General features: G+C 35.7%; 1 protein-coding gene and 1 non-coding gene across 4 annotated transcripts in view; one reads left to right on the top strand and one right to left on the bottom strand.

Moving 5' to 3' along the window:
• Positions 1-1,047: 1,047 nt before the first annotated feature.
• SCRN3 (secernin 3) overlaps positions 1,048-14,084 on the bottom strand; it is a 33,630-nt gene continuing 20,593 nt past the window's right edge. For 2 of the 3 annotated variants that reach the window (XM_086718926.1, XM_086718927.1), the window contains exons 6-10: positions 13,457-13,495; positions 7,470-7,632; positions 6,443-6,623; positions 2,266-2,792; positions 1,048-2,038 (exon numbers count right to left, since the gene is read on the bottom strand). In XM_086718926.1, coding sequence (XP_086575052.1) covers positions 2,622-2,792; positions 6,443-6,623; positions 7,470-7,632; positions 13,457-13,495 — 554 coding nt within the window. In that variant the 3' untranslated portion in view covers positions 1,048-2,038; positions 2,266-2,621. The remainder of the gene's footprint in view (positions 2,039-2,265; positions 2,793-6,442; positions 6,624-7,469; positions 7,633-13,456; positions 13,496-14,084) is intronic. The other variant, XM_025935214.2, reaches the window with a different exon arrangement.
• Positions 9,277-9,380, top strand: LOC112849030 (U6 spliceosomal RNA). Its single transcript, XR_003222481.1, has one exon. It is a non-coding gene; the product is annotated as a U6 spliceosomal RNA (small nuclear RNA).

The raw sequence follows: 14,084 nt of genomic DNA, 5'->3' as shown, positions 1-14,084 counted from the left end.
CTTCAGTAGGACCTATGGTTTTATGACTGGGTATCCGCAATCAAAATATCCAGAATACTATTCAGCACTGAAAAGAAATGAGCTCCCAAGCCACGAAAAGGCATGGAGGAATCTTAAATGCATATTACTAAGTTAAAGAGCAAATCTGAAAAGGCTATATACTGTATGATTCCAACTATATGACATTCTAGAAAAGGCAAAACTACGGAGATAATAAAAAGGTTAGTGGCTGTCAGGGATTAGGGGGAGGGAGAGATGAATAGGTGGAGCACAGATATTTAAAGCAGTGAAACTATTCTGTATAATACTCACTAATGCATGTCGTTAAACATTTGTCCAAACCCATAGAAGGTACAATGAGTGAACCCGAATGTAGACTATGGCTTTTGGGTGATAACGATATGTCAGTGTAGGTTCATCAATTGTAACAGATGTATTACTCTAGTGTGGGATGTTGACGGGGGGGGGGGGGGGGGGGGGGGAAGGGGGGAATTGGAGGTGGGACAGGACGTATGCAGGGACTCTGTATTTTCTGCTCAGTTTTGCTTTAAACCTAAAACAGCTGTAAAAAAATATTTTCTTAAAAAGTTTTAGGAAGGAAATGTATTATTAGATTTACATTCCCAAGAGATCACTCTGCTGCAGTGACCCATGTGAACAGAGATAAAAAACAAAAATGGGTGTAGAACAGTTCACTGCAGTTGTCCAGGTGAGAGACAGTGCTAGTTGAGACTAGGGTGGTATGGAAGGAGGAAGAGAAAACATGTGAGCCCCAGAGAGAGAAATAAGATTCAAGTATGTGCCGCTGGATAAATGAACAGCCTGCTTACCCTTAGTTTCCCCATATATTAAGAGAGAGAGAGGAGGTGTATGGGGGTTGGCCAAAGGTCTTCATGATTTGGGGAGAGGCTTTCACTGAACCATATGTAAAGCAAACACATAATTAACTGAGTACTTGAGACAAATTTCTTTTCTTTTGTAATGGTAGCTCTGTATTAGACGAGCAAAATCAAGCAGATTGTGGTTTTTAAATTTTTTTTTACATTTATTTATTTTTGAGAGACAGAGAGAGACAGAGCGCGAACAGGGGAGAGGGAGATAGAGAAGGAGACACAAAATCCAAAGCAGGCTCCAGGCTCTGAGCTGTCAGCACAGAGCCCAAGGTGAGGCTCGAACCCACAAACCACGAGATCATGACCTAAATTGAAGTCGAACGCTCAACCAACTGAGCCACCCAGGCGCCCCTAAGCAGATTATGGCTTTTATGAGAGAACTTAAAAAAAGAAATTTTCTTTAATCATCCGCTACTTTAGTAATAATCCTAATTACAATGATAGCAACCCATAAATACGATAATATAATAAAAAACCTAAAATAGATATTTCTAGAAACCAATAAATAATGTTGAGTTGGATTCTTCTTTTGTTTTATAGTTGCAACTTTGAGTCTTACTTGGTAATCTCTATGTAACTTTAACAAAGTTTTATAAACTTTGGGTAAATATTACTTATTAATAATGTTCATAATACATTATGCACTATAATGTTCTTCATGTTCATAGTACACTAATAATTCTATTTCGTTGCCACTATCTCATTCCTGTTGCTGTTTTCACTGAGTGAAGAGAAACAAAATTTGAGAAAGATTCAAGACACAGAAGCAGTATCTCCTGAGGTCTTGGTTCCCTTATCCCATTTCCTAATCCCCCAGACAAGCTCTTCTAAAAACATTACCGTAAAAGCCTGTAAGGGTGCGTGGCTGAAAAAGTGCTTGATAATTAGAGCTAAAAGCTCACTGATGCCAAGTCTTGACAAAAAGCATGTTTGTGTCTAATAAAAGCACATTTGCAGGATTAATACACTGTAGTAAGACAATGTATAAATCTAGAAAATTTTGTTAGAGATGATTAATATTTGCCTAATGAGAAAAAACTCATTACTTGAGAAACAATATTTTCCATTACCAAAGAAAAATCTATTTTCTTGCTATAATTGAGAAAATTATTTGAGGACAATACATAAATATACTAAATATAAACCTATTCATTATTTTTTTTTTTTCAACGTTTATTTATTTTTGGGACAGAGAGAGACAGAGCATGAACGGGGGAGGGGCAGAGAGAGAGGGAGACACAGAATCGGAAACAGGCTCCAGGCTCTGAGCCATCAGCCCAGAGCCCGACGCGGGGCTCGAACTCACAGACCGCAAGATCGTGACCTGGCTGAAGTCGGACGCTTAACCGACTGCGCCACCCAGGCGCCCCACCTATTCATTATTTTAATATTTCATACTTTATGCAGAATTGAATATTTAATTATTGTAATTTTTAAAAAGGTATTATGGCTGGAAAAAAACCACATACACATACACACACATACACACACACACACACACACACACACACACAAATACCTGAAATAACTCCTGGCCATTCCATGATATATGTGCCTAATTCCAATGTTATTTTCTTTCTCAATATTTCAGCAAGACTATGTGTAGTTTTAATAGGCCATTAGGTAAATGCTATTAAAGAAAAATCAGATCTACTCAAACTAGGTTATATCATTTACCAAGGTGATAGATTCTGACTTTGAGGAAGATTGTTGACCATTTATATGACACTAAGAACTAATGTTTGACTTATAAATTCTAATTTCATCTTTTGCACACTGGGGAAAGAGATTAACAATTTTATCAACATCAAGATGCTTGTTTTGAAGAATTGATTCCATTTCTTTAAATAGTTCTTTCTCCAGTTTCCTCATGTTGTCCAACATAGTTTTGGCTTTTTCCTGAACAATGAAAAAATAAAAATAAGTAAATACACACACACATATAAGTCTAACCAAATTCCAAACCACCTCTACAGACAAGTTTTTTTTTTTCATTCTGGTTTCCACTTCTAGTTTGGTTCCCCTCTCATTCTTTAGATATAGTACGGAATGAAATTCTTCAGGAAAAATCTTTGTTCTATATTGAATTAATGGATTAACTCCAACTTATCAGGTATTCTTAGTAGAAAAGATTAAGCATAATTGCATAGGATTAGTCTATAAGCAAGAAACCTAAAAGAAAAATTTACAGGACCATTGAAATTATGATATTGTGTCTGGGGAAGGTTGCTGAAAAATGAGGCTAAGATATTTTTATGAAGGTGGATCTTCTGTATTTAAAATCAATATTATCAGATTAAACAAAGGGAAAAGAACAGTAGTATTCAAGGGAAAGAACAACTAAAAAAGACATTTTCTCTATGATTCCTCCCTGTTTCAAGAATCGGGGGAAAGGTCATTACTCATATAGAATAAAGGAATTTTTAAGTTATTGGTGAATTACCATGACCAGTTATAGGGTAGGTACTGAGAGAAAAAAATATATAAGAAGAAAGTTACTAGAAAGTAAAAATAATTTTAAAAATTTGAATGATATATATCTGCCCTATAATGATAGGGCAGAACTCCACAAAACAAAGATGCTTAATCTAAACATGGACTTTAAAATCAAATTGAATCAACTTTTTCTGATGAAACACTACATTACATATTAGTGAGAAAAAAATATATTTTGTCTATAAATGGTATTGAAATAATTGGTCACCTCTTGGAAAACAAAGTTAGAATCCCTACTTCATAACATACACAAAAATAAAATTCAGGGGCACCTAGGTGGCTCAGTAAGTTAAGCACCAGACTCTTGATTTCAGCTCAGATCATGATCTCAGGGTTCGTGAATTCCAGCCCCACGTTGGGCTCTGCGCTGAAAATGCGGAGCTTGGTATTCTCTCTCTGCCCCTCCTCCCACATGCTCTCTCTCTCTTAAATAAACATGAAAAAATAGAAAGAAATTTCAGAAAAATTTAAGAACTAAGTATTTTTTTCAAACACACACATACATACTAGAAGAAAATACAGAAGTTATATTTATTTTGAGATGAAGCAGGCCTCTAGAAGCATGAAATCAAGATGCCTTAAAGGAAAAGACTAACAAATGTAATTGACTTAACTTAAAACTTCTGTGTGAAAAAAAAGTTAAACAAACAATAAACTGAGATAAAAAATTGCAATATAACAAAGACTCAAAATTCATATAGTTTTGCCTCTCTGAGGCAAAAGACAAAAACAACCAAGCAACAATTGAAAAACAGGCTAGGGAAAAGAACAGGCAAGTCATTTAAGAGGAAATACTAATGGCTAATAAACATCTGAGAAGCTTTTCAACCTCATCAGTAATCAAGAAACATACATTAAAACTACCAGTAGCACTGACTCTCCCTAAGTCATAAAAATAGACTAGAACCAGAGAAAGACAAATATCACATCATTCTGCATAATATATGTGGAATCTAAAAAACAAAACAAATGACAAAAAGCAGCATTAGACCCATAAATACAGAGAACAAAGAAACTGATGGCTGCCAGATGACAGGGGGTGAGGAGGTAGACAATATGAGTGAAGAGAAGAGGAAGATATAGGTGCCCAGTTATGGAATGAATGTCATGGGGATAAGAGGCACATAAGGAATATAGTTAATGGTATTGTAAGAGCATTGTATGGTGACAGATGGCAGCTACATGTGGGGTGAGCATAGCATAATGTATAGATTTGTCCAATCACTATATTGTACACCTAAAACTAATGTTAACATTTTGTGTCAATTATACTTCAGTAAAAAAAAAAAAAAAAAAGTAGACTAGAATCCAGCTCTTTGACACCTCTTCCTTCAGGTTCTATGGTTTCTCCATTACTTTCTGTTGTCAATCAACACTTAATGGCTATTAAATAAAGCCTAAGATACTAACAGCTTTTAAATTTTAATTTCAATATTACTTAGAAAAATGTCAATCAGCATTTTAATTTAACAAGCATTTAATAATACGTCTACAAAACCAACCTTCCAGAAACAGTATTGAGGGGAAAGGAAGCTGACAATGCTGAGAACTAAGTAAGCGATTAGTGGCAGTGTGGAGGCTGCTCAGGGAGAAGTGAGGGAAAATCCCTCCAGAGCAGACATATCTCTTGAAACATATCACTGAGGAACTTGAGCAAAGGCAAGAAGGACCAGGGGGCTCATTTGTCCCAGGACTGTGCTCAGTCAGGAGTGTAAGCCAAGCCCACACAGTGGATGACACCACTGGCCAGTAGACTGGGCTCTCATCAGCGTACTTAATGCCCCTAGAACAACTTGCCTGCCTCTCCTTCCATGCCACCGGCTACCTACAAAAAGTGTTTACACTGTAAGTTACAAGTGAAAACAAAGTAGTCCAAGATAAAGCAAGTGTCAAGAATCCACAGCAAACAGGAGGTCTAGACAGAGTTCTCTGCTTTAAGTGTAAGCAAAGCGGGTGGGGGAATGGCAACCGTGCAAACAATACTACAGACAAAAGTAAATAAATAATTACCTGGAAGACAACTGATACATTGCATTTTATGAAGAAAGAATGTAAATGTATATATCTCGAGGAAGTAAAAGGAATGATACCAATAGAAATCGGGAGCCGGTACAAACAGGTGTGGAAAGGTACAAGATGGCCAATCTTTTCCTCCCTGGAGGGAATCAGTTGATGGTTCTGTAAAAAACCTCCAGCTAGCTCTTCCATTTCCTTCTAATCTATATTTTATTTCTGGGGCAGAGAGGGAAGAAAGCTGAAGAGGTATGGATATTAGAAAATTATTTGTCAATCTGTCCATCTGCCCAAAAATGTATCTGCTTATTTCTAGAGATGAGATTTTGGATGATGTTCATCTTCTATACTGCTTACATTTAAAAAGAATAAGCACTTACCATTTTTTTAAAAAGACTCCAATTCATCATTATTATTAAGTCTAAGGAGTGTTAAGCATTTCCAATAAAAATTAATCTGAGGCTATCTGATTAAGAACATTTTGTATGTAAGAGATGTTAACTGCCCTCCAGTAGCTCTGTAATTTTTGGTGTGAGATATAAACTAAGCAAGCTACTTAAACTCTCTAAGTCTCAGTAAATGGAGATTCCTTATCAGTGAAATGGAGATGACAATAGTATTTACCTCATAAAGTGGTTTGAAGATTAAATAAAATATTCTATTTTGTGTAATGATACCATGGTGCTGAGTGTATAAAAAGTGCCCAATAAATGTTAGGTATTGTTATTATGTTTAAGATACTAAATTTCTCTAAGAGATTCATAGTGCATTCTTAACCATTATTTTAAATCTTTGGTTTGAGCTCTACTATAATTGAAACATCTAAACTATTTTATTTTTATTTTATTTTTAAAAGCTTTTATTTTTTTTAATGTTTGTTTATTTTTGAGAGAGAGAGAGAGAGAGAGTTTAAACTATTTTTAAACCTATTTTTACATGAAGCAAGGAAAGAAAGGTGAAGTTCCAAAGTTCAAAACGTGGACTGAATCACACTTTAAACTGTTCTTAATGATAAAACAGAGAATATAATTTAATCATACCTCCTTTTTGTCTATTACTTCCAATGCCTGTTGATGTTCTTGATAGAGTGGGTGTCTTCTGTCAGGCTTAAACTGAAAACGTGGTTTCTTTTTAACTGGGTCTTCAAGATCAAATGTTGGTGAGCTGGTATCCAATAGTTGTGAAACATTTGGCACAAATATGAAAGGCTTAAAAACAGATCTAGAAGAAAAAGTCATAGAGTTGGCTTGTGGGGATAGTGGGGATAGGAAAATATTTAGCATTATGCTAAATCTTCTACGATTCCCTCTAGTTAGAAGGGCCTGGCACAGAAACAGTGTCCAGTGAAATTATAGTCCATCATTTTCTACTGAAAACTCCATAGTTGAAGGGTAAGAACAATCCTCAGTGTTACAGAGATTGAGGATTAGGATCTGGAATGAAATCACAGCAGCAGTATTAATAAAGTGTCCTCAGGTCTCACTCCATCTTCTTGAAATGATCTTTAATAACATGAAAGACTATAACACTGACAGAATATAAGATCATTTCTCAATGTAATGTACATTAAGTTCTATGAGAGACACTAATGACTTAAGACAATTTTAACATATCTAAAATCCAACTTTAGATATAACTTCAACTACTGATAGTTTAAGTTTTACAGGCATATATTTTCTAGATATGAGCGGATAAGTAACCATCTAAATCCAGCACAACTACATCATTTAATCTTCTTAGTATTCTTAACCATCTAATATTATAATACTGAAATCTGCAAAAGAAAACCATCTACTTTCTTTTCTTGACAATTTTAAATATATTTGGCCAAAGAGAGTAAGGATAACTGCAGACAAGAAACTATTAACATTTTTGTCCTAAAAAATGAGAATAGTTATGGCAGGAATGCACATATGTAAATGGCAGCCTACCACCCGAACAGAAAATATATCCAAAAATTATTGTCATATTTGTGTAAGAAAAAGTTAGCCTGGCAAAATCACCAACAGACTGATGACTATCCTAGCCCCTGACCCCTTGCTGGTTTACAGTATTTTGTGACTTTACCTCTCAGGATCAGGAGTCCCTGTAAAGAAGTGAATGCAAGGAAGGTTGGAGTCTTGAGGTAAAATAGAAACCATGCTTGCAGTGGTCAGGAATTCTCCCTCCATATTAATGCCACTTGGTTTATCTCGGAGAATTTCCATCATTGTTTCAAAAGTTATATTTCCTAGGAAAATCATTTTAAAAATCATCAAATACATATGAATTTGCAGGTTGACATGCTGCAATCATGAACTGCTTTCTCTGTTGATAATATATAACATGAGATATTGGGATAAATTAGATATTGGGATAGGGATAAATTAGAGATTGACTACGAACAAACCTTGTATCATAACTATTAGTCTCATTCCACTATCATAAGGAAGATTTCTTAAAAAATATAAAACACACTAAATCTCAAAACCATTACTATCAGGTAAAATCTGTAACTTCCTAAGAAGGAATCAAAAATGCAAAATACACTCAATCTCGTTGCCCTTACAAAAATTTTTAAGGTGTATTTAGTTAGCAGTGAACTGACAATATCAGTAACTATCATCTGAGCCTATCCATTCTGGGAACCAAATATTAAAAGAATACAGTGCTTGGTTTCCAGTATTATACAAGGTGTTCTTTATAAAATAAAATACTCCTTTTCCTGTAATTTCTGTGGCTGATATTAATACTTTTATCTGAAAGTGTGAATTGTAACCTGAGTGGGAATGAAGGAAACAAAACACATTATTAGTTAGTGGGATTTTAATGAACATAAATCTGCTGGACTACTTAAAATATTTAAATGTCCATTGTGTGTGATAAGACAGATGGCATTATATTTTGTTTTCTGCTTTCATATGTAAAGTTTGATATTTTAAGGAGTTTTTTATTTTAGAAAAAGAAACTATTTTATCTCTTTAGCCAACACAACATGACCATGGTTACAGAGAGCCTCAGAATTCCATATTTGCAAGGCATTTCCACCAAAAAATTTAAAAAGCCATCGTGCCTTCGGACATCTCTGCTCCTTGCTATACATATCCATGCTCAAAGATGTGGTTCAGGATCTAACTACCTCATGAAAGATGCAGAATCTTACCCCCTTACACAATGCAGTCCTCCCAAACGTAGCCCAAATATCTTCTACTCACATGTCATAATTCTCTTCCCTAAAATTTGACTCTCAATTCCCCCTGAATCAAATTAAAACTCCTTCATTTTAAAAAAGTATTTATGTTTAGAGAAAGAGAGAGAGAGCACAAGCTTGGAAGGTGCAGAGAGAGAGGGAGAGAGAGGATCCCAAGCAGATGAACGGTGAGATCATGACCTGGGCAAATCAAGAGTCAGACGCTTAACAGATTAAGCCACCCAGGTGCCCCCAAACTCCTTCAAATTAAAATTTACCATTAAGATGAACTGAAATAAGCTTTTCCTTTCATATAAGCATTCTTGATTTTTTGCACATATAGCTTCTATCTCTGCCATTAGATTATAAATTCTCTAAAGACAAAAATGAGATTTTTCTCTATTTAGTTCTCATTCCTCCAACAAATACTTATTGAGCATCTACTAAATTCCAGGCACTGTCCTAGGAAATAGAGAGATAGACAGATTGATATTGATGCACTTTGACACAGATATGTAGCTCTGTGAATGTACAGAAGTGAAAGTTCCCTCATCCAATTTCAGTTGGAGGTAACCACAGTTAACAATTCAAAAAGGATCTTTTAGGAAGACTTTCAGAATAGGTTTAAAAGCTTTCAAACAGGAAATTCTCATTATCAAAAGAAAAGTGGTACAAGAAAATAGCCATTTAAAGCAACACATCTAAGTGCTCGCTTTGGCAGCACATATACTAAAATTGGAATGATACAGAGATTAGCATGGCCCCTGAGCAAGGATGCCATGCAAATTTGTGAAGTGTTCCATATTTTTTTTCTTATTCTTTGATACAGAAAGAGAACATTTTATTTTTATTTCCCGTTAAAAATTTTTAAAATTTTTTTGCTATAGTTTTTATTTTTTGTAATTTTTTAAATTCTACTTTACTTTCCTCATTTCATTTTATTCTATTTTGTTGTATACATTTTTAAATTTTTTTAACACTTCTTACTTTTTTTTTCTGTTCTTTCCCTTTTTTCTCTATTCTATCAAGCTTCTTTCAAAAACCAGGCCAAAACGCACCTAGGATCTAGCTTCCTTTATTTGATTTTTTGTGTTGCTTTTAATTTTTTAATTTTAATTTTTTTATTAATTATTTTTCTTCCTCAAAAATGACAAAATGAAGGATTCGCTCCAAAAGAAAGAACAGGAAGAAATGACAGTCAGGGACTTACTCAACACAGATATAAGCAAGATGTCTGAACCAGAATTTAGAATCATGATAATAAGAATACTAGCTGGGGTTGAAAAAAAGCATAGAAGACACCAGAGAATCCCTTTCAGCGGAGACAAAAGAAGTAAAATACATTTGAGACTGCATCTCAGTTGTATGCCACGGCGGCAAGGATGGATGAAGCAGATCAGCGATACAGAAGACAAAATTATGAATAATGAAGCAGAGAAAAGAGGGAAACTAAGGCAAAAGAGCATGATACAAAAATTAGAGTACTCAGTGACTTATTAAAAAGGAATAACATCTGAATCATAGAAGTCCCAGAAGATGAAGAGAGAGAAAAAGGAGTAGACAGTTTATGTGAGCAAACCACAGCAGAAAATTTTCCTTACCTGGGGAAAGACACAGACATCAAAATCCAAGAAGCACAGAGAACTCCCATTAGATTCAACAAAAACAGACCATCAACGAGGAATATCATAGTCAAATTCACAAAATACACAGACAAGTAAAGATTATGAAAGCAACAAGGGAAAAAAAAGTCTTTAATCTATAAGGGAAGACAGATCAGAGAGCTTATGGAAGAAACTGAAGAAGACACAAAAGAATGGAAAACTATTCCATGCTTATGGATTAGAAGAATAAGTATTGTTAAAACGTTGACACTACCCAAAGCAATCTACATAGTCAATGCAATCCCTATCAAAATCACACCAGCCTTCTTCACAGAGCTAGAACAAACAATCCTAAAATTTGTATGGAACCAGAAAAGACTCCAAACAGGCAAAGCAATCCTGAAAGTGAAAAGCAAAGCTGGAGGCATCACAATTCTGGACTTCAAGCTATATTACAAACCTGTAATCATCAAGATAGTATGGTACTGGCACAAAAACAGACACTCAGATCAATGGAACAGAATAGAGAACCCAGAAATGGACCCACAAACGTATGGCCAACTAATATTTGACAAAGCAGGAAAGAATATCCAATGGAATAGACAGCCTCTTTAGCAAATGGTGTTGGGAAACCAGAACATCAACATGCAGAAGAATGAACCTGGACCACTTTCTTACACCATACAAAAAGTAAACTAAAATGGATGAAAGACCTAAGTGTAAGACAGGAAGGCATCAAAATCCTAGAGGAGAAAGCAGGCAAAAACCTCTTTGACCTTGACCGAAGCAACTTCTTACTCAACACGTCTCTGGAGGCAAGGGAAACAAAAGCAAAAATGAACTACTGGGACCTCATCAAAATAAAAAGCTTCTTCACAGCGAAAGAAGCAATCAGCAAAACCAAAAGGCATAAACAGAATGGGAGAAGATATTTGCAAATGACATATCAGATAAAGGGTTAGTATCCAAAATCGATACAGAACTTATCAAACTCAATACCCAAAAAACAAGTCATCCAGTGAAGAAATGGGCAAAAGACACGAATAGACACTTCTCCAAAGAAGACATCCAGATGGCCAACTGACACAGAATGGCTAACATTAACAACTCAGGCAACAACAGATGTTGGTAAGGATGCAGAGAAAGAAATCTCTTCTGCGCTGCTGGTGGGAATGCAAACTGGTGCAGCCGCTCTGGAAAACAGTACAGAGGTTCCTCAAAAATTAAAAACAGAACCAGCCCATGATCCAGCAATTGAACTACTAGATATTTATTCAAAGGATATAGGAATGCTGTTTTGAAGGGGCACATGCACCCCAATGTTTATAGCAGTGCTATCAACAATAGCCAAATATGGAAAGAGCCCAAATGTCCATCAACTGATAAATGGATAAAGAAGATGTGTTATTTACACACACACACACACACACACACACACACTAGAATATTACTCCTACCATCCATCACAGCTTTCTGCAATCTTTGGTTCACTGGCTAGCTGGTGTATGACTAAAATGAGGTCTTTTTTTTAGAAAGTCTCTCCCCAATTTTCCTCTATGACCTCCTAGTTTTATATGCTTGGAAAAAATTTATATTTCTAAAAGTATAATTCTACTAGAAAAAGGAAGTAGGACCACTGATACATAATTACATACTCGAAAAGCCAAAGAGGATGGAATTGAAGGATTTTTTTTAAGTTTATTTATTTCTGAGAGAGAAGGAGGGAGAGAGAGAATCCCAAGCAGGTTCTGTGCAGAGTCTGATGCAGGGCTTAATCTCACGAACCATGAGATCACAACCTGAGCCGAAATCAACAGTTGATACTTAACCGACTGAGCCACCCAGGTGCCCCCCTAGAGGACAGATTTTAAAATTACCAATTCAATAGAGTATCAGTGAGGTGTTCCTTTAAATAAATGAAAACACTCAACAATTTTTATAGATAAAAAAACAACTACTTAGCAAATATAACAGAAAAATATTCCATTCACATTACCAGCCAAAAATATAAAATATTGAGAAAAAACTTAAAATTTTGTCCATTGCATCTCATGCTCCCACCCTAACAAACTAGGAAAAGAGAAAAATAAGCCCAAACCAAGCAGAAGGAAATAATAAAGATAAGAGCAGATGTCAATGAAACTGAAAGAAGAAAAAACAAGAAAGTCAACAGAACAAAAATCTGGTTCTTTGAAAAAAATCAATACAATTGACAAACCTCTAGCTACACTGACAGAAAAAGAGAGAAGACAAAAATTACAAAATTACCAATATCAGGAATGAAACAGGGATATCATGACAGACCCTGCAGACATTAAAAGCAAAAGGGAATACTATGAGCGACCCTATGCACATAAATTAACAACCTGGAAGAAATGGACCAATTATTTGAAAAGCACATATTACCTAAACTCACTCAGTATTAAACAGATTATTTGAATATCCCTATAACTATTAAAGAAATTGACTTTGTAGTTTAAAAACCCACAGAAAAGAAATACCCAGGCCCAGATAGTTTCGCTGGAGAATTCTATCAAATATTTAAGGAAGAATTGACAGCACTCTACACTGTCTCTTACACAAAATAAAAAAGGAGGGAACACTTCCTGATTCACTGTTAGGCTGATGTCAAAACCAAACAAAGGCAGTACAGAACAAAACAAACAAGACAGACCAATATCTCTCATAAATATAGATGCAAGAACCCATAACAAAATGTTAGCAAACAGAACCCAGCAATACATAAAAAGAATTATATACCACAACCAAACTGGGTTTATTCCAAGGATACAAGGCTGGTTCAATATGTGAAGATCAATGTAACTTACCATATTAACAGGCTGAAGAAGAAAGAGAATCGTATCAATTGACACACAAAAAAATAATAAACTTCAACATCTATTCATTACAAAACCTCTCAGCAAACAAGAAATGGAGAGAAACTTCCTTAACATGATAAAGTTAAGCATCTACAAAAAGCTATAGCTAACACTACACTTAATGATAAAAAAACTGGGGCACCAGGGTGGTTCAGTCGGTTAAGCATCCGACTTCAGCTCAGGTCATGATCTTGTGGTCCGTGGGTTCGAGCCCCAGTCGGGCTCTGCACTGACAGCTCGAAGCCTGGAGCCTGCTTCAGATTCTCTCTCTCTCTAGTCCTCCCCCAGTCACACTCTGTCTCCTTCTCTCTCAAAAATAAATACTAAACATTAAAAAAATGATAAAAAGACTAAATGCTTTCCCCCTAAGACTGGGAATAAAGCAAGGAAGTCAGCTCTTACCATTCTTATTCAATATAATCCTGGAAGGTCTAGCCAGAACTATAAGGCAATAAAAAGACACAAAAAGTATATGGATTGGAAAGGAAGAACTAAAACTGTCCCTATTTGCAGATGATATGATAGTGTATATAGAAAATCCCAAGGAATCCACCCAAAGGAGAATCTGCCCAACAACAACAACAACAACAACAACAAAAACCCAAAGCTCCTAGAACTAACAATTTCAATGAGGAAAGTCACAGAACGCAAGATCAACATACAATAAAATAATAACAATTTGAAATTTTGAAAAAATGTTCTAATTAGAGAACAATTTATTTAGGCTCTATAGAAGGGAACTAGAGAACTGTTTTCTTGTTTAGGTTAAGATTGCAAATACTATAGGTCCTGCTTCCCTTCTACAATCCATCCTAAAGAAACAATTTTGGGGGTGCCTCAGTGGCTCAGTCCATTAAGCGTCCGACCTCCGCTCAGATCATGATCTCACAGTCTGTGAGCTCGAGCCCCACATCAGGCTCTGTTCTGACAGCTCAGAGCCTGGAGCCTGCTTCTGGGTTCTGTCTCTTTCTCTCTCTGTCTCTCTGCCCCTCCCCTGCTCATGCTCTGTCTCTCTCTCTCTCTCTCTCTC

The sequence above is a fragment of the Puma concolor genome, chromosome C1 (genome assembly GCF_028749965.1).
Source record: "Puma concolor isolate L17-30 chromosome C1, mPumCon1.1.hap2, whole genome shotgun sequence".
Classification (NCBI taxonomy): domain Eukaryota; kingdom Metazoa; phylum Chordata; class Mammalia; order Carnivora; family Felidae; genus Puma; species Puma concolor.
Note: the sequence above shows the minus strand (reverse complement) of the source record. Positions and strands in the feature narration are given on the sequence as shown.